A 21,509-nucleotide genomic window follows, 5' to 3' on the forward strand; every position below is an offset into this window, starting at 1 on the left:
TGCTGTGCAGCAGGGGAATTAAGGGATCTCGAATATGGCAGGATAGTAAACTTGAGAGAAAAGATGAACCGTGATTTTACTGACTGACGGTGGAGCTCCATGACTTCCTCCTGCTCTTCTTCTTACCCTCTTAGAATACATCTCCAGATTTCACACCTTGTACCATTACAAAATAGCTGGACATGTTTGCCTTCAATTCCCCCCTCTTCATTCCGTCCTGTAAACTGGGTTGGACAAGTAAGTGGTAATTTGGTATCAGATGCAATGCCAATGATAGATCTGGTACACTCGCCACGGCTTCTCCAGATGGCACGTGGCGCTATCAGTGTAATAACAAGGTCGGAATTTTCATCGACCAAGCACAACCCCCTTTGCCGAATTTCCCAGGTGCAGCCCCAGGCCACCCAGTTCACAGCTCCGTCTTTTGTCAAAGGTTAACGTGCGGAGGGAGTGGATGGCTCTCCATTGTCGAAAGGGGCGACGACCTCCAGCAGTAATGTGGGGAAGAAGCCGTTCTTGAGGTTTCCAGGAGGACCTGTAAGGATTACAGCTCCCCTGCACAGTGCTGGAAGTGCGACTGATTAAACGCGCTGTGCCCCAGTCAAAGCTGGACACACAAGAAAGTGGAACAAAGCGTTCTGTAGATTGAAGAATGGATTTTAGTGTCATTGTCTCAAATCACTAAATTCGGGGACTGGAAAGACTTTAATAGGCGCTGTAAGCTTCCACTTTCAGCCAGTAGGCGACGATTCTCTGCTACACATGCCTCCAGTATAATCATATCCTTAACTTTCAATCCTTAATATCTGTTAGCGATGTGCTGAGAATTAAACGATCGATCTCTCCATATCTATCTGATGATCACGAGTTGATCAATAGTTTGGAGCCTTTTCGCGTGTAATCCACCCCCCCCCCCCCCCATAACCCGCATGCACAGCTCCCAGCCAAACGGAAATGAGAAACAATCATTTAATTCTGCACATCACCCAGTAACTAAAATGTCACGTATTCGGCTCGAAGATAAAGCGACTGGGGGGGGGGGGGGGGGGGGAAGAGAGAGAGAGGGGTGGGATTGGAAATAAACGGTGCGTGAGAAAGTAGTGTAAGTGGCTGCTTGCGAGTTCGGAGTTGGGAGAAGCTGCCGGCGTTTTTAAGGAGGCTGCTGCTGGCGTGAGTGCGTTGGATACATCACCCACATTGAGACAGGGGTTAGCAGTGGGCAAGGCGCTGGACTGATGGACCGCTTGGATTTCTGAGAACACTTTCAGGCTTTATTGCGGGATGAGCTGAGACTGTCGGGAGAGAGGGGGTTTCTCCTTTGTATATAAACCACTGTGTGTGTGTGTGTGTGTGAATTGTTAAAGGTCACAGACCGCGCTGGCAGAAATCTCTCCAATCGCCGTGAATTAAAAAGTGAGGGCAAAGCTGGGCTCGCCCGTTAAGAAGGGGGTCAGCCAGTGCCCCAAAACTCAATGGATCTGAACTGGAATAATTTGCCTGGTTGGTCCGTGCAGCGCGCTGGAGTGGCAAAGTGCTGAATCCACTTTAATGAAACAAAGCAGTTCAGATTTGATACGCTGAAAGAATCGGAGCCGCAATGATTTCCCCAGCATTCTACTTTCTCCTGCCCGTAATAGGTAAGAAGCACAGACCGTTCCGTCCACCTTCCAATGCCCGACTGCCACAAACTTAACTGGGAAGCATGGATCTTGGGGCCTTTCCTTGATCCGTTTTAAACTGATCAGCCCAATAAAGGACGGTTGATTCAATTATTTAATTTGGTGAATCATGCTGGATGTTTTATTATGCAATATTTAAACGTCAAATTCGATATTACGTTAGGAAAAAAAACACATCGAAGCTTTGCTGATGTCCAACAAGAGGTTAATTTCATGTCTTGCTTCGCAACGTATTGACCAGTAGCGAATGTATTGAAAGACCGATCTGTTACATTACTTGGAATGTTGTCCCAGGTTAGATAACAATTGGAAATGCCTAGGATGTGTGTGTGTGGTTAATTGGCTGCAATGGTGTTCGGAGGATGCTTATTGACACGCTATTATTGTTTGGGAAGATGGTGAAAGCTTTTGAACTAATGTGTGCTTGTTACTGTCTCGTCTGTTTCTCCCCCTCTCCAGATGCGGTAGTTCAGACTGCAGGTGTGAATGCCGTACCTGCCCTCCACCGCGTTGACTGCGTGAAGGCGAATGAACTGTGTACCGGTGACCTGGCCTGTAGCAGTAAGTACCGAACCCTCAGGCAGTGCCTGGCCGGGAGCGCCAGCATGGTCACCGGACCCGAAGCCAAGAACGAGTGTATCAGCGCTATGGAGGTGGTCCAACAGAGCCCGCTGTACAACTGCAGGTGCAAACGGGGCATGAAGAACGAGAAGAGGTGCCTGCGAATATACTGGAGCATTCACCAAAGTTTCATGCATGGTACGGGCGGATAGTTTCAAAGCTTCTCATTTAACAAAAAATTATCATGTATGTCTAAAAGATTCAAATAATGAGTGTTAACTCAACAAACTCTAATTGTACCTCCCTCAGGGTTTACAATTACAGGTCATGATCTGGTCGGCTCCCCGTATGAGCCACTGAACAATAGGCTTTCAGACATATTCAGGGCAGCATCCATCATCTCAGGTAGGACGTTTTAGAGTTGCATTCTCCTTGCATATCAAAACTACTAAATACCACGTTCAAATTAAATCAACACGCATTAAGATCCACTTTTGCCAGTTGTCTATGTTGCTTTCTGGATTATTCACGCGCGATGTAGCGCCTGGATTAGAGCCTTCACAGTATCCTTCTTCCAGCAATCAATCCCCAGACGATTTCCACCTTAAATCTGCATTGCCGCTACACTTGAAGTGGCACAAGTGTGAACCATTGCAACATTTGAAATAATTGCGAAATCTGGAGCACAAGTGATATGTGAAGTCTTCAAACCGGGTTATTTTCAAAGGGTGGTGGTGGGCCGGGGGGGGGGGGGGGGGGGGGTCGACAGTACTTCCAGTTTGATCGAGGCACGGCGCAGCCCACCATTCTGGAATAGCAAAGGAAACCCACAGCTTTACTTCAGGGTGGAGAGCGCAGAGAGGGATAGGTCACTGATCTTCGTTACAGTCGGCTATTAAAGTCGACCTATTCCTTCCCCTTTTCGAATGGGCCTTCCTATGAGCTCTGCAAAAGAAATATGGGATCAGAAAACCTGCTTCTGGTTAGTTACTGTGAGACCGAATTTAATTAAACACGAGCCTATGTGCTGTTTTTGAAAGGGAAAGAATTGGGGCAGTTCGGTTTTTCTTTCCTTTCAAGGGTTCATCCATCCCTCATCTCTGGGGTGTCCGATTTCTGTCTCTAGATGGCAGTCTTACACCCTCGTAGAGGTTGTGTCCTGTCGGTGAAAATCTGATAAAGCCCCTTTCCGTTCGTGTCAAATGTCTGGGCACGTCAGGGTGGATAGTCTCAGTAACGAGAGGCGATGTGGCTCTCCCTCTGCTTCTATTTCACCCACATCACTATTGCATTTACTTTTCTTTTCCGTCTGTGCATTTGTCATTAAGGCTGTTGGACTCGCCCACAAACCTAATGTACTGAGTTTACTAAATTAATTCAGGTAGTGCTGCCTATGAGGGGCAATGCTCTTCAGGGATTTGTTTCAAATCAATTTTTTATCCTTCTAGATGCAACAGGAAACCTAGATAAAATTAATTTTGCAACAATAATTTACACTGGTCCAATGTCGCTCAGGAAATCTCAGTACCCTTTATTAAACCTGTAATTTCGTAAATTATTTATATATTTCCAGGCAAGAAAGTCATAGCATGTGGAACAGAGAAAAATAAAATTACATTAAGTCCCATTTTCTCTTGAGGTTTTTCAGAGACTTGGATTTCTGTAGAATTAAATATTGTACTTCAGCAACGACAAAGATGTATCATTCAACGTTGCAGGAGGCAAATAGAATTAAACAAATAATAATAAAATGTCAGGTCCTGATGAAAAAGTGGAAACTGTAAACACAGAGTGCTGAATTGGAAAATTAAAACCAGAAGAGTTGGGAGTAAATTAATTTATCAGTAAACCCATTTGATAATGATAAATGTTGCAACATGAGTGCTGTCGTTTTATTTCTGCTTTAATTTTTTAAAACTGGTAGGCAACTGGAATTTCATGCACCATTGAGCAAAAATGTACATCTGAAATGGGATGGCAACGTTGCTGTGTTGATGGCAGCTTTACCATAATGGGCTGTTATCAGGAACTGCAGCAACCATACCATTTTAAACTGGGTTAAGATTAGCACTAGAGGCAGGCATGTTTAAGTGATATGAAAAGCAGCAGATTATATTAGAAGTTGTGGGGGCAGCTTTGTTTCGACAATCGGATTAAACTTGATGAAACATTGCCTAAGAGTTAGCAGAAATTGTAACTGTTGTAAGAATAGGGTTGACAATAATGGCCTTGTCTTTTGGGTGGTGCAGCTGATGTAGTTTCCCCATGTCCTGGAGCAATGCACAATCACCTGATCATGAGATTGGTGGCATCACATGGTCAGGGCTAACAATTAGATTAATAAAACAGTGCTTGGGTTCCTGTGTGGCAAGTCATGGATCCTCACAACTGTATCATAATTTATACTTTGGTTCTATTCATTTTCTAAGACAGCTTGACTATGCAATATACCCTACATGTAATAATAATAACCTTTTATTGTCACAAGTATGAAGTTACTGTGAAAAGCCCATTCCAGTGCCTGTTCGGGTAAGCTGGTGCGGGAATTGAACCCGCGTTGCTGGCCTTATTCTGCATCGCAAACCAGGTGTCTAGCCCACTGAGCTAAACCAGTCTCAAGTGCATTGCAAAATAGCCATAAAATAATAGAAAAACAAATCTGTTGATTTATCAAAAATAACAATTTGCCAGTGTCACTATTTTGTGAAAGCCTAAATATTCTTGCTTCATGAAAGGCACTTACCTCCAGACTCATCTACTTACATTATTTTCTGGCCAGTCTTCCTCCTCTGTAAACTTGAGCTTATCCAAAACTATGCAGCCTCTATCCTAACTCACACCAAGGCTGGAATTTAATATAGGCAATGGGGGTCTCACCTGTCAACTGGAAAGCCAATAAGAGCCCAGCACTACCTATTTTGGGAAGTCCTGCCATGTTAAATGCCAATCAGGCACCTAACTGGACAAAGTCAGGCATTCACTTGGTGCAGAAATCCTGCCCACTGAGAGCCACTGGCCAATTAGAGGCCAGCAATTCTTTATTGCTTGGCAACACCACTGCAGGAATGGTGGCTGCTGCTAGAAATGTACCCACCCAAGGCCCATGTTTGCCTAGGGATCCAGGTCACTGTTGAGTGATGGCAGGAGGGAGAGTTTGGTGTAGTTTGGCAGGTATCCCACACACCACTGTTTCGCGACCAGTGGTGGTGGTAGGATGAGGCCCTTGAAGGGTCATTAATTGCCACTTGATTGGTGCAAGCCAGAAGGCCATCCACTGACCTTCCCACCATGGATTTAATCAGATGGACGTGGGAAGGGGTAGGGTCCTCTTCTGACATGTGCCCGACCAAATGACCCTACCACCAACAACAAACGTGGCACAGGCGAGAATATTAAATTATGCCCCAAGTGCTTTGCACTCTTTGGCTCTACAATCAGGAACAGACATAATGTGGACATTCTAAATTCTCCCTCCGTGTACCTGAACAGGCGCCGGATATGTGGCGAGTAGGGGCTTTTCACAGTAACTTCATTACAGTGTTAATGTAAGCCTACTTGTGACATTAAAGATTATTATTGAACACCTTGCTAATTGTGGCAATCTATCAGCATGAAACACCATTATGTCCCAATGCTTAGTTAAAGCTCATTGACACCATCACAGTGAAATAGCTTAACCCTAGTCATTTTGCAACATTCCTTAACACTCACCTTCTTATGCTGCTGGGAATAAGATTCTCAATTTACATAGAGGTCGAAACTCACTGAAACTAGTTTGAGAAAGTACAAATTTTTTTTGCCTTCAACCCTTATAGCAAGCAAAGATTTCCCATGTATCCTGATTGCATTGAAACCCATGCCCTTTCCACTTTTTCTCTCCCAATTTTCTTAGGCAAAATGGCAGCATACCTGAAGGCATTGACTTCTCATTTAGGTATGGTACTGGCAGCATCAAATTTAAGTAGGTATTATTCATGTGTGAACCTGGATTGTGCATGTCAACAACTTATTTGGCTGCAGGTGACATCAAACTTGAGATTATCTTTTCTTCAGGCACAGTAAGAAGTCTTACAACACCAGGTTAAAGTCCAACAGGTTTATTTGGAATCACTAGCTTTCTGAGCACAGTGTCCAAACAAACCTGTTGGACTTTAACCTGGTGTTGTAAGACTTCTTACTGTGCCTTCCCTGTCCAACACCGGCATCTCCACATCATGTCTTCAGACAGTCATACATGTGCATTTCCCACAGGAATCGCGAGGTGGTGCTCAGGAGTAAGGAACCTGGTAAATTTTCGCACTTTTAACCCAGTGGATTGAGGCTAACTATAGCACCCAACAGAGATCAAATTCAATCTGGTATCTTTTTGGTATGTGTGGCTAAACATACTGATCCATGAGGAGTATTCTAACTGTTACAGACAGATTGGAATTTGAGTTAAACAGGCCTGATTTCTCCTCTCATCACCCATCTGTAAACAGACACGTGTTTTTGATTTGTTTCCACCTTGATAAACGGTGGTGTATTTCCCACCCTCTTGCTTTTGGTGTGATCCAATTTCTATAAATAACCACACAGTAGCACAGTGGTTAGCACTGTTGTTTTACAGCATCAGGGACCCGGTTTGATTCCCGGCTTAGGTCACTTTCTGTGTGGAGTCTGCACATTCTTCTCGTGTCTGCATGGATTTCCTCTGGGTACTCCGGTTTCCTCCCACAAGTCCCGAAAAACGTGCGTGTTAGGTGAATTGGACATTCTGAATTCTCCCTCAGTGTACCTGAACAGGCGTGGAGTGCGGCGACCAGGGGATTTTCACAGTATTTCAGTGCAGTGTTAATATAAGCCTACTTGTAACACTAATAAAGATTATTATTATTATTACAACAAATTCAAGATAGGGTGAAATTAGAGAGTTCGTGTATTATCGCGCAATCAAATATGGGAGGAGGGTAGCAACGTTGCCACCTATTCACTCTTACAATGAAAGAGGAGGATAGAAAAAGAAAGATTTAAAGGGGAAGGATCACAGAGAAAATAGTTATTGTTCCCCATTTGTACACAGTCCCCAATCGAAGTTCAATGGTGTCTTCCTTCACAGAGGTTGGCTGGCTAAACTGATGCTGGATAATTCGCTTTTCCAGTAGATTTACTTTCACAATGAGATAGGCAGATGGAGATGAACCAGCGTTGTAGACGATTGTACAGAAGTTTAAAAGTTCCAGAAACTACGTAGCTGGACCATGGCATTCAAACCAGGACAGAGCCCCTTTTCTGTTCAGCAGCTTGGTAGATGGAAAGATGATAGAGTTTTGCAGCTCCACAAAGCAATATTAAAGGTTCCACTGGGACCTTCTACTGGGGGGTGTAAAGGGGTAGGGGGGGAAATCATGTCAAATGACTCCCACCTCTCCACATTGGCTTTGACAAAGGGTGTATTGCCTGATTCCTGAAATTGTTAATGTTCCGAACATCAAGTCTTAACCAGTTGCAGGGTCCTTTTTCCAAGCAGATGATTTGATTCCAGTTGTGCTGAGCGTGGCCTATAAAATGCAGATGGCCTTTGTATAATATTTGGTCTCTGCAACCTACAGATGCTGTTAGTGTCTTTTCAGAGATAATGAGGCACATGTTTCTGCAACACCGTCAAATAGCCCTTATTGTTCAAGGTTTATGGGCAGACATAGCATCAGTTGTATTAAAAGGTTTTGAAATTTTAGAAACCACGGTTCAATTCCCGTACCAGCCTCCTCGGACAGGCGCCGGAATGTGGCGACTAGGGGCTTTTCACAGTAACTTCATTGAAGCCTACTCGTGACAATAAGCAATTTTCATTTCATTTCATAATATATATGTATAATACATATTTCCAAAAATATAGAGTGTGAGGCCTTAACCCCGTTATACAATCCAGAAATGACCCAGTCCATTTTTGTGCATATTCTTATGTTCAATCCACTGTAATATTTCTGTAATATTTCTGCTTCAAATATTATTTCTGTAGTCAACGGAATTCATGCGATATAATGAATATGTCTCCTAGGCCAACTCTGATTGAGTTGGTGAGCAATCTGCACTGAGGTCTCGGCTAATGTTACTTTGGGGCAACAATAGAAGAGAATAAAATTGGAATGATGGTGGACCAGTATTTTCCCTTTACTGGGGGGGGGCTGCTCCGCCCCACCGTGCCACATTTCTGCCTCACCCTGCCGGCAGGATGCTCCATTACACCGGCCGGCCAATGGGGTTTCCCATTGAGGGGCAGCCCCAGCCGTCGGGAAACCCTTCCCCACCCCAGCTGCCGGCAAACGGAGCATCCCGACGGCGGAGAATCCAGCCCAGGGGACTTTTGCACAGCATCGCCACAGAACAAGGTAAATATTAGGAACTCACAGTATGTAGGATTGCAGATGCACATCCTATCCCATCTGTTTATTGTGCTATGCAATAATATTCTAAAACATTAACCACTATTATTATAATGAATATGTCAGTATCTGGTGACCTTGTTATTGCAAGTACTGATTGTTTTACCTCCATGCTTCATTGTTCCTGTGGTATGAATAATCTAACTTCTGTGAAAATGAGTGAGTTTTTTTTTTAAGCAAAAACCTTTTGTTGTTCTGGTCTATTTTTCTTCATTTTTGTATGTCAAATCTTGCGCTTGGCACAGACCTGAACCTAGCAACCACACCATTACTATCATCGCAGTAACACCGTGATGATGATTTCCCCACACAATGCACTTGGCTGATATTGGACAGTGTTATAACCTGCCTGAATCCTATTGGCTGGAGACTATTGGTTATCCCATAACTCTTGGGGAGTATGAGCTGCCCAATGAGGGGGAGGGGTGAAATCACCTGTATAAATTGAGCTTACCACTGTGGCCCAGGCTAGTGAAGGAAGCAATGGTGAACTATTGCTGCTGTGTTTCTATCTTTGTAAATAAATTACATTCTGTTTGACTCTACTTGTGCTGGATTCTTCATGGTCCTCACAAAAGGCAATTATTCAGACGCATACGGTCCTGTATTTCTCAAAATTAAAATGACCCACCATGCATGCAAAAAAAATCAGTGAATAAATGAAGAGTTGTGTGTGCATAATATTTGCAAGTGACATTAAATATCAATGATAACAATGAAAATGAAATGAAATGGAAAAATGCTTATTGTCACAAGTTGGCTTCAAATGGAGTTACTGTGAAAAGCCCCTAGTCGCCACATTCTGGCGCATGTTCGGGGAGGCTGGTACGGGAATTCGATTTGTTTCTAGAAAAAGAGAAAAGCTTCCATCTAAATGGGAGTTGGTTCCAAATCAAATGATAAGATGGTGATTTATTTTTGTGCTCAGTCTTTTGGGCTTGACATAATTTCTCGTCATTTATGTAAAAAAGCATGGAGTTAGCTGCGCATAAATTCCTTTGTGTCCTTCGTGGCGCACACTTTTAAATTGCTGTGCTGTTATAAAAGGATTTGGGTGATGATGCCAGAGGTCAGTTTCTACACAATCTTTGTGCAGTTTTGTGATTTGATCTGTGAATAATTCAGGAGCTCCTTTCCTGGCAAATCATTTCACACCTATTAAATTACCTCGCCCTTATCCACCCAATTACGAAGATGTTATATGAAATGAGCATTGTAGTATTGCTGGCATTTGTTCATCAAAGTTTCGATTTGTAATGTTCCGTTACTTTATATTTCATTGAATTATAATTTTGGTCTTGGTATAGTCATTGAATTAGGCTTTAGTTACTGCTTTATTCAACCTTTTGTTAATTACATAAATTGGAGGGTTTTAGAAATAATTCAATAGGAACGCCCTATTTCATATTATTGTCACTTTTCCTCCATCAATTACTATATTAAAATATGTATATACGTTACCTTCTGTTCTAATTGTGAATGCAGAGTAGTCGCGTGTAGATTAGATCATAAAATGTTATGGTTATGAAAGGAAAAAAGACTTGTGATTATATAAATTGATTTTTCTGCTTGGCATTCTCGGCACATATTGGGAGCACATAGCTCAGCTTCAGCCCATGATATTCCGTCCATTAATTTTAATGAACAGAAAATTGCAGACTGGGAGAGAGCAAACTTTCCTGATACGTATTCCCAGCATGTGTTGAGAACAAAGCACAAAATCTTCCCTGATGATATCTTATATTCAAAAACACTTTGTAGGCAATCAATTACAGTGACTATAGGATACTGCTAAGATTCCACACATTGCAAATGAGTGCGTTTTCATTGGGTTAAAAATCAGGTATAATATGTCCGATCAAATAGTTTTGATTTGCTTTTGGTGGTGCCAAGAGTAGAATTTTGACCAGTACAGTTTACTGCCCTTCAAATATTATTGTGAGACCTTCAATAGTTAATTCAGGTGGCAGTACCAGCAGCTACATTATACTCCGTCAATACTGCAGTGAGGTGCTAGCCGAGATTACCCAGGAGAGGGTTTGCATCACAATCTTCTCGCAAGAGTTCTAATAATTGAGCCAAAATGTTACCTAAACAATCCGAGACCAGTACTTTTTTCCATAGTTATTCATCACTCATCTGGATGTTCTTATTTAACTGTTTAGTTTCCACTACAGAGCTGATTGTTGGGCAATAAGGGTTTGGCACACATAGCATTAATGTAGGACTGAGAACAGTACTACCCAGATAATAATGTAAGAAAGAGCATGATTCACACCCAGGGTCAGTGTGGTGTTGGACAGAGCCACATGCAGACCCAAGCATAGAGACCAGCTCCTATCTTGTACCCTTTATTATATGTTTTTTCAACAGTGCTAAGAAACAATAAAGACTTACCGTTAACCCTAGTATGAATACAAAGACTATCAATATTGATCTATAACCAACACCATACAACATATGAGCAATAGGGGGATACACACCCAGAACTTCGCTAAAATGCAGAGCCAACCAAAATACTGGAAAACTGAGAAAAATTCAACAAAGCATTCTGACCTGAAAAGTAGCTTCAGAAACGCAAAGGACAAATGGCAAGTAAAAGCTTCAAAGAAAGGCCTGGAAGCTGAAGGTAGAGATTTTCAAAACGGGATGCAAGCAGCAGCTGTTGGCAACTCTCTTTTGATGAAGAGCTCAGGTTTCTGACAACATTTCTCATCCATTTTGGCAGATTCTACTTTAACCACCTGCTGTTTGGAACCACGTCAGTGCCAGAAAGTTTTCCAATGTATGAAGTTGCCATTTTGCAGAGTTTTCAGGGGTCATTTGCCACATGGAGGATATAATGGTTCATGGTGCAATGGTAAATGAACATGATAAGAGACTCAAAAGTCTTAGAGCATCTGCAGGAAGCAAGGCTGTCAAATGACAAAAGCGAGTTTTCCAAAACATAAATTAATTTCCTGGGCCACATCGCCAGCGATGAAGGCAACAGGGCAGACCCAATGATGAAAAACACCAAGACTATTACTGAGTGTCCAACATCATTTTCAATTCCAGATCTGCCAGCAACCACAATGAAATTCCAACAGATCCACCAGGAACAAATTCACAATGAGAAGTATACCCACATCCATATACACACCAACAAGAATGACTATAGTAGACACCAAATGGAGGGATGAGCGGCTGGTCATCCCAGTTTCTCTGCAGCCAGAGAGTCGTCATAAAACACACGAGAGCCACCTGGGAATCACCAATTGCAGAGCAAGGGATCAATATGATGTCTGGTGGCCAGGCATTTCCAAGGCGATTGAAAACACCATTGAAAATTGCCAGGTCTGTTTATTGCACAGACAGGTCCAGGATGGTGTTGGAGACTTGTTGATGACCTTGGTTTTTCTGTGGGTCTGCCATCATGCCTTTATCACTGATGATGTCGGCAAGAAATTGAATGGACCAAAGTTCAAACACAGATCCTTAATAGGCCATGGGAGAGGCTGGGCTTTGACTAGTTTATCTGTAACCGGAAATGGTGCCGTATAGTGGTGAACTACTTCTCCAGATGGGCTGAGATGAAGCGACCATGTACGAGTATCACAGAGGCAGTAATTAGGGCACTGATAACATTCATGAGCCATGGCATCCTTTATGAGATGTCTGAGAATTGCCCACAATTTTCAAACTAATGCTTCACCACCACATTCAGTTTTAATCACCGCACCAATTCCCCAAGATGCCCACAGTCAAATGGGAAGGCTGAAAGAGAAACCTACACAGTGAAAATGTTTCTCCATAGCATTGCTCATGAATGTGTCAATCTCATTACAATGTGGCCTGTTGCCATCCAAACTTGTGATGGGCAGGAAACTTTGCAAACAACTTCCAAACCTGCCAATAAAATCTCATACAAGAGTTGATACTAAGGATTACCAGTATATCCAAGCAACAGAGTAGTCTTACAGGCAAAAGCAAGCATCTGCCCACAACAGAAAATACCACACCAGACACATGTCACAACTACAGAAGGGTGACAGGCTCTGTATTAAAGACCTCAAGAGAAAATAACTATTAGAAAAGTACAAGGACCAACCTCACTCACGTCTGGATGGCACCGCAGCAGGCGGAGTCAAGAGAAACAGGGGGGAATCGCCGAAAACAGTCCATCAGGGAACATATCCAGTGCTAGAACAACCTCCAAATTTACAGGAAGAATCAGCAGCGACAGCCTACCACTCCTCCAACCGTTGCGTGAATGAGACGTTATAAGGGTTATAAGGCCTTCAAAACACTTAAACCTTTGAATTCAAGGACTTGAAGGGGAGAATGGATAGTGATAATGTAATAATGGGGATAATGTAGTAATACTGAGAATGTAGCAATAATAATGTAAGATATGAAGTGAACCAATATAACACTAAATACACTGGATAAAGACTTAGGGGAGTTGTAGTATTAGGACCTGGCACATGTAGGGTTGATGTGAGACAGCGTACAGTACCACCCACACAGTGACACAAGAGAGTGCATGACCCACACCCAAAGTCACTGTGTGTTGGATAGAGCCCTTTGCAAACCCAAGCATGGCGCGTAGCTTGTATTCTTTACTGTATATTTGTAAATAGTTCTAAGAGTCAATAAGGACTTACAATTAATGTACATGCAACTATGAAACTTCTTCAGATCTGTCGAACTGTAACTAACACCCTACAACAGTTAGCCCAGCTGCCAGATTAACTAAAGCAAAATGTATAACTTGAAGCCTCTGAGGTAAATCAATCCCTTTCTCATTTTAAATATAGATCCCAGAGTGTACTTTACATTACATAAAACAGTAGTGTTGTTGGTACTGTTAACCTGAAATTAAATTCTTATTAACAGTTTTAAAGAAGTTGAAGTAGAGAGGCTGAATGGCCTCTTTCATTTGTATTTATCTTTGTAATTTTCATTCTGATTTTTATAGGCTGACTTGCTTCTCAGTTAAAATATAATCAGTACCTTCTCTTCTCATTTTGTGATACTTACATGTCTTGGTAGTTTTTATTCTAATTACTGAAGAATGATATGCATAATTTATGCCTTACTGGTAATAGCATGCGAAAACATTTGTGCAGCTTGCCAACTATAAAACATAGGTAGGTAACTTGTGGGAGTCGGACAGATTTACCACCTAATCCTCTCCCAACCCTGGCTAGAGACATTAAGCAGAGAAGAAATCTCGAGTAATGGGTTGAAGTGTTACAGAGAATGGGCAGCACTGTGGAGATGAGGCCAGGATGAGATCAGACATGATATTATTGAACTGTGGGACAGCCTCGAGAGGCTAGATTACCCACTCCTGCTCCTAGTTCTTATGTTCTAAGAAAGAACCATTCTGTCCAATTCCACCTTCCAGGTCTTGGTCTGTGGTCCTGTAAGTAACAGCACATCAAACACAAGTCTGGTCTTCTTGATTAATAAGGGGATTTGTTGATTAAAAAGTTGAGAACGGGGAAGAGGGACATAACAGCCATAATCGAATGGCGGAGCAAACGCGATGGGCCGAATGGCCTAGTTTGGCTCCGATATCTTATGGTCTTAGAAATCAGTACTCCAAGACACAGAAATTTCGAGTGTGATTTAAACTGGGCTTGTTATCTGATTGCTGGTCTTTCAATGTTCTTGACAAGTAATAGAATTAAGGTGTCCAGATAAGCTGAAACAGGCTGGTTTTTCATTAAACATCCCAGTGTCCTGGCCATTTCCTCAAAATGATTCAAATCTCCCAGTTTTCAGCTTTTCCATTTATTCTGCAGGAGTGGAACGCGTTCAAATTGAATTTAGCTTTGTGCAAACATCCTAGATTTGCCACGTTGTTCTGCAGTCGGCGCAGTTTGTGAACGCTCTGCCTCACGGAACGACATGGCATTTCAGGATAACGTGTGGAAAGCACCCAGGGTAAGGCAGGCAGATAATAGGCAGCAGGAAAGCGGGAGACATTTATCCGAATAACCTTCATCCACAGGGCGTGGTTTCCTCAGGACTTGTCGGGAAATCGACTTCGCAAAGAAGAGACACTGCTGATTTGTGGCCACCTCACTTGTCTCCGGTCGTACAATGATAAAAATAAAGAAGTTGCTGCACCTGATAATTTGCAAAGGAAAACCTGTTCATGTTGTGGGGAAGCTCAGGGAGTCCCAGCTTTCACTTTGAAAATCTGGTCACCTTAAATGGAACAAAATATGAAAACAATGTGAAATTGTGTTAGAAAAGTAAAATGAAAGGCAGCACGGTGGCGCAGTGGTTAGCACTGGGGCTACGGCACTGGGGACCTGGGTTTGAATCCCGGCCCTGGGTCACTATCCGGAGTTTGCACATTCTCCCCGTGTCTGCGTGGGTTTCACCCCCACAACCCAAAAGATGTGCAGTTTAGATGGATTGGTCACGCTAAATTGCCCCTTAATGGGAAAAAAATAATTGGGATTCTAAATTTTTTTTAAAAGTTTAAAAAAAAGAAAAGTTAAATGAGACAAAAATATATTTTCGTCTCCATTGTAAATGAATTAAAGTTTAAATAAGTTAGATGTAATGCATGGTAAGATACAGTAATTCAAAGCACCAAGAATGCAGGTCAGTCCCTATTCACATCCTTTCCCACAGATTAGCATAACACAAGTGCCAAATAACACTGCACTGATGTATTCCCTAAAAAACAGAGTCACTGATCCTTTCCATATGTATCTGAAGTACACGTTGGCTGTCAATAAGTTTTGTGATTCAAAGCTTTGATATGCAAAATGCATGGCAGAGGTGATTGTGGCAAGACCTCAATCGGATCTTGAATGTGTGCCCTTGTTGAGTTATGTGTATTTATGTAATGCAATGACAGATTGCAGTGTTGTGAAAATGTTTGGCATGAGTAAACAGTAAATATGGAACAGATTCATTGACGTTGCATTGTGGCATAAAATTTTGGTCCATCAATATAGGATGCATATGCTACTTGTGCCAGATTAATTAAAAGTGTGCCAACTCCCCTTATATCTCGACCCATACCTCCCACCCCCACACTCCCTTCACCCCGCCCCCCACCGCCGCTGTTCCCAACCCCATTCAGTACTGTAGCTTCAATGAACCTGGCCATCAATTCCCACCGAACATGTAGGGTGCAGTTTAGCAGGCCTGTCAGTGTGGACTCAAAACCTGTAATGTCCAATAAATATCGTGAGAGGCCAAAATCAGGATTTGCACCGGCAAAATTTCCGATCCCGAATTTCTAGGGCCCCCTCTGCTGACGTGATCAGGAACGGCCTCAGACACCCTCATTACCTTCTGCTCCATGAAAGCGGATTAGCTCACAGTACCATAGCGTGAACCCCCCGCCCCCAAGGATATCATAACCTCTGTGCGACCAGGAGACTGATCAGGGTGCTGGGGCAGTGGAGTACCTGAGTGCTTGCTGCTTAGTCACTGCAGGAGTGCGATAAGGGCTCACGGTGAGGAATGGTCTATGATGCTCCTCAGCTACGATGAATGTCTGACTCCTGTCTGTCTGCTGCCAGCATGCTAACCCCTGGCTCATGTTGAATGAGGTTCTACCCTACATCTGTTTGTCCCTTCACTCCAGAGGGGGATTTGGGGCAAGGATCTGGGGTTCACTGCATCAAACCTGAATCCTATCACTGCAAATGAAACATTCACACAACCGTCTCGCGGGCATTAAGGGGCAGTGAGAACAACAGTATTCTGATGGGGAGAAGCACCATGTCACTGGGACGAGGGTTAAAGATTCTGGGGTGCTAAACTGGTAATCAACAATAATATTTAATTTAGTGACATATCCAAATGCTACAAATGACAATGCTCCACAATTACTTGTACCTAAATTCACCAGAGCCCACACTGTGTCCCTATAACTCCTGAGACTTGCATACCTCCCACTATGTGTAGATGTGTTCCCAGGATGCATGCTCAAAGGTAAAGGTGGCCTGCTGCCTTCCATGGTCTGACTGAGATGCCCTTTGCAGGCGTCCTCTGGAGGGCTGGCACCTGGAGAGCCCTGGCCTACTATCGGGTGGCACTGCTGTTGTTATATCACCCTGTTCTGCCCACTGTGCCTGAGTTGCACCAGTCTCAGAAAGGATAGACTCAGATTGGCTGGCCACTTCCAGGGTCTCTTAGGTGGAAGGCTGTGCTCCAGCAGATCGCCCTCCCTCCGGGTGCTTGCGGGCCCTTGGATTACCCCTTGGAGCAGCGCGGCAGCTGTAGTGAGCTCCAGAAGATGCAAAGTTATCTGCTGTTGCCAGTCCTGGAGCCACGCTATTGTTTAAACAATACAGTGGAAGCCCTCACTCATGGTCCTCCAGGATTGAGCCATGCTTCTGAATTCTCCCGTCATGGGTCTGGCATCTTGCCGCAGACTTTCCACTGTGGACGCCATCCTTGTAGTGTTGGCCTGGGTGCCTCGCATTGCCAGGACAATCTCCTAAGGCAGAGGGACCCCTCTGTTCAGCCTTGTAGTTTCAGAAGTTACGCTGACACCCTCTCCTGAAATTCCCATCTCTGCCTTTGCAACTCAAGCAGCTGAGGGACGAACGTGTCCAGAGACAAGGCACTTGGCTGGTGCACAGCTGAATCCCAGGATCCAGCAGATCACTTACTGTCTGATGCCTGGAATGTTCCTACCTCCATCTGATTTGCATTAGAAGCAGTGTGGTGCTCGCCGGATAGTGATGTAGAGGCCTGCCTGCAAAGATCGTCCACTGAAGTGTGTGTCTCTGTGCTGGTGGATGGTGTGGGTGATAGTTGTGATGCTACTTCGGTGTCCTCTTCCGACATCTCCTCTGAGGTTGTATCAAGGGTGGGCGGTGGGACCCTGCTGATGGACGGGCCAGGCTGTTTGGGCAATACAAGGAAGGCAACATGGTATTCTTACGTGGGCTCGTCAAGGGTCTGGAATACACAGTACTCATTTGATTTTGATCATCAGGATGAAAGGTGCAGTGGCTCCTCCCTTTTCTCTCGCAGGTCCACCTCGCTCTCAGGCCCGTTCCTGCTCCTCCGTTGTCAGCTCCAGGTCTTTCTCCTCGAAAGGATTCAGGATCGTCATCTCGGACATCCCACCACTTGTCTCCTCTCGCTCGCGATGGGTTTGGGCATGTTTCTCCTGCAGAACACAAATGGGAATGATGTTAGCTGGCCCCAGTGGGTCAGATTTAAATGATACCTGGCATGTGTGGGCACTGCATGTAAGCAGGGAGCAGTTCTGATTAGGCATTCCTGGGGGAGGTCGAGTGCTAGGTCACTGCTAGATGGCAGAATGTGGGGTCCATGTGACATTCCGAAGGGTGACGGCCAGATGGAGTGTAAAGAGGATTCAGGCAGCACTTACCTTGGCAGAACAGAATTGGCCATTCGTTTATTGTGACACTGCACCCCTGTCCTCTTGGTCAAGAAACTGACACTGACCAGTGCGGTGACCATCTCCAAGCGGGATCCATCACTTGGCTGGAGGGTCTCCTGCCAGCCCGAGGGTATATTGTTGCCTGCCTCTCCTCCACAGCATCCAGCAAATGACTGAGGGCCCCCTCCATGAATCGAGGAGCAGGTTTCCTTGCTGCTACCCTCCTAGCTTGAAGATAGCAAGTGTTGTGGAGCAGGGGCTCAAATGACTCCCGGGGCGGGCGAATTCGACGTTTTGGGCCTCAGGTGCAGTAGTTTGCACATGGTGAAATTCTTCTTTCTTTAGTGCCTCAAAATTGTGGCCTGGATTCCGCCTCCAAGTCCAGCAGGAATCATACGAAATTTCACACTGAAAATGATACTTTGGGCAGAACCTTACCACATTTCTTTAGTGTCAGTTCCAGCGAGAAAACCGGTGAGAATCCCACTGACGCCGACGGCGAGAAAACTCATCGAATATTGAGTCTCTTTAACAAAATGTTTTTTTTCCCACATGGTTCGTGCCGTTCTGGTGTCAGCTTGCCTCTCATTCGTTCACTCTGGGAAAACATTATCTCTGAAATCCGAGCCATGCTCCTTTTAAATGTCTCCCCAGCACTTGTTCCATTCCAGTTGAGGGATGGCTGCCGGGAAGAGAGCAATACGATTTTTGGAGGGAGTCCTCATCAAACCCCTGGATGGTGTGGAGCAGAGGCGTGACATCCCCTGCTATGGTCACGCAGATGTGCATCAAGCAAGGTTTCCGCCTCTGCCTGGGAGGCAGTGGCCGATAGTAAGTGTCAGCTCGCTCCAAAAGAGGATGGGGCAACAGTGCTCGAAGAGGAAGAATTATCTTCTTCATGCAGCGAGGTTAAGGCTGCCTCCTAATGTCTTCTGCTGCACTCCACCACACACCCTTCCCACCTCCACGGTGATCTCTCACCTCATGGTTTCCCAACACTTGTCTTGGCGCCCTCCTCCACACCTTCCATCCCTACTCCCCATGGTCCCCTCAATAGATAATCTGCTTTTCATAGCCCTACTCCCACTCATGTTCCACGCCTACCAGCCTTCATCACCATCTGACCCAGCAGGACTCCCGCCTACACTCTCCGTATCTGAATCATTGCAGGACAAACTCGAGCACAATCTGCCTGAGCAGGCATAACCTGCCGGAGTCATGCCCAAGCTGAGATGCCTAACGCCCAATGAGGAGAGAGCTCTTGAGGTGGCAGGTGAGGAGCTGGACCGTACCTTTGCAGAGGGCAAGGTGGGGCAACCGACAAAAGTGAGAACCCTGAACACATCCGCCATACTGCAAGCCTCACATAAGTTAACCTTCTCCCATCAGCCTGCCCTGTGATGCACTAATGCCCGCCTCGCTTCCCTCGCGGGTCGATAATTGAACCAGCTGAACCATCCTCGCATCCTGTGGAGACCACAGACCAGAGCAGCTTCAAGGGAGACCTCTCGGAGACAGGCATCAAGGAGGTGTCACAGTTGTCACCTGTAACCTCCACCAGCACAGATACTCACACCTCACTGTAATTAACTCGTAGTCAGGTTTCTGAGTCACTCACTGGTGAGCCCCTGTGAAAATCCACAGCAGGCAGAGGAAAGAAAGTCCCAGGGAACCAACACTCCAAGGCTGATGGCATGCTCGTGCGTCTGGCCATCCAAAGCTGCTGGAACTGCAGACAGACTCGCAAGGAGCAGGAAGCAATGACAGCATCCCTCCTTGGAATGCAAGGCTGACAGGAAGTGTTCCATCACCTTCTGTCTGAGGAGATGGTGCCGTCACTCCCACGAACGTCAACACTGCGAGCGTTTCAACTACATGGTGCAAGCACCAGCGGTGATCCACGGTTGTCAGACCAGAGGATGGCGGGGCTTTTGGATCTCACTCCAGTTGCCCCTCTCCCCGGACAACCAAAGGGAGGGGGATCGAGAGGAATGCAGCGTCTTCCACCCAGGAGACCCTGGAGCTGTCCAGCCATCTGACATTCCGCTGCCTGTGAGAGACACGCCACCAGCCCTGCACACCGAAGAGGGCAGCACAGCTTGGAAGTAGGTAGGACGCTTAAACCCAGGCCCCAGGGGATGCCCACCATGTTCATCCCGTGCAAAAGGGCATGGAAGGCAGCAAGCCACCTCAACTCACTTGTGAATCTTGGGGATACACCTAGACTCGAGGCACCCAGTGGGTACATGTGAACCTAGGCACTAGTAGAGATAAGTCACCATTGTTATACCGCTCTTGTATTAAATATAAACATTATTTTGTTCACCCCTACAGATCCTCCACACTGACATTTCATGGCGCAATGCTCCATAAAACCCGCACATACAGTGCACTTCATCTCTGTGGAGTATGAGAATGACAGTACTATGTCTCTCCCAACTCACACCCTGGTGATGCAGTAAAGATGCACTGCTGTTGACATGGGGGCCCTTCAGTTCCGCCCCCCCCCCCCCCCCCCCCCCCCAAGTCCCCATCCACAGAAAGTTAAATCCTCTCCAAATTCAACGCTCAGGTCTCTCTTGTCTGCCAGCCTTCTCTATTGATGAGGTTGCCAAGGGCTGAGAGAGTGTTGAGAGCATGACCACCGCATATTTAGGTGGCGAAAAACATTGGCTCCTGACCTCGGAGGAGGCAGTAGCATCTGGGATTTGTCATCAGTGGCTATATTGTCACAAGGAGGATATGGCAAGCTGCGCTGAATACCAGCCTCCAGACCCCTTTAAACCTAGAGGCTCACAGACATGAAGGGCTGCTAAGGCCTGCTAGCAACCCCATTCCCCGAGATGCTGAGACTGAACCCACCCCCCTCCCCTTCTCCCGCCCCCACCCAGGCCATGAGTCGAACTTAGCTGAGTCCCCTATGTCCTCTCTGAGGCTGGCACCTACAATGGTAATGGTGACCTAAGCATCCTGCACCGATAACCCCATCGGAAGTGAGGTTGCCAGGTTCACCTTTTTATACGGCTGTTGTAAACTGCGCCGGTGTGACATCACGCCGATGACAATGAATATTCAATAGGTGGGGAAATCCCGGTTAGAAGGATCGCTAATGATATTCTAATGTATTAAAATGAGGTTCCCAGCCTTCCATGGCGGATTTTTTGTTATGCCACCGGTGAGGGGCCAGGAAAATCGGAAATTGCGATTGGCGGAGAGAATTTGTGCTTTCCGATTCCCCCTGAATTTTCCGGTCCGTGTTGACATTCCATTGACAGCTAATGTGGGCTCAAATCGTCCCTTTCGTCTTTTTTTGGAAAATTCCGTCCATGGCTCGGGATTTTCTGGTCTTATCAACAGCGAGGATCGGTGGTCAGACTGCTCTCCAAATTTTTACATTCTGCCTGCGCCGATGCCTACTGCTGGCAGGGGCAGAAAATACTGCTCGTAGACTCCATACAGGGAAGC

General features: G+C 45.2%; 1 protein-coding gene across 3 annotated transcripts in view; it reads left to right on the forward strand.

The window, feature by feature from the left end:
• Positions 1-1,082: 1,082 nt before the first annotated feature.
• The window catches only part of LOC119979617 (GDNF family receptor alpha-1-like), a 230,280-nt gene continuing 209,853 nt past the window's right edge, over positions 1,083-21,509 (forward strand). The window contains exons 1-4 of one of the 3 annotated variants that reach the window (XM_038822105.1): positions 1,083-1,637; positions 2,139-2,438; positions 2,550-2,645; positions 6,133-6,201. In XM_038822105.1, the coding sequence (XP_038678033.1) occupies positions 1,598-1,637; positions 2,139-2,438; positions 2,550-2,645; positions 6,133-6,201 (505 nt within the window). In that variant the 5' untranslated portion in view covers positions 1,083-1,597. The remainder of the gene's footprint in view (positions 1,638-2,138; positions 2,439-2,549; positions 2,646-6,132; positions 6,202-21,509) is intronic. The other 2 variants (XM_038822107.1, XM_038822108.1) reach the window with 2 other exon arrangements.

The sequence above is a fragment of the Scyliorhinus canicula genome, chromosome 16, assembly GCF_902713615.1.
Source record: "Scyliorhinus canicula chromosome 16, sScyCan1.1, whole genome shotgun sequence".
Taxonomy (NCBI): domain Eukaryota; kingdom Metazoa; phylum Chordata; class Chondrichthyes; order Carcharhiniformes; family Scyliorhinidae; genus Scyliorhinus; species Scyliorhinus canicula.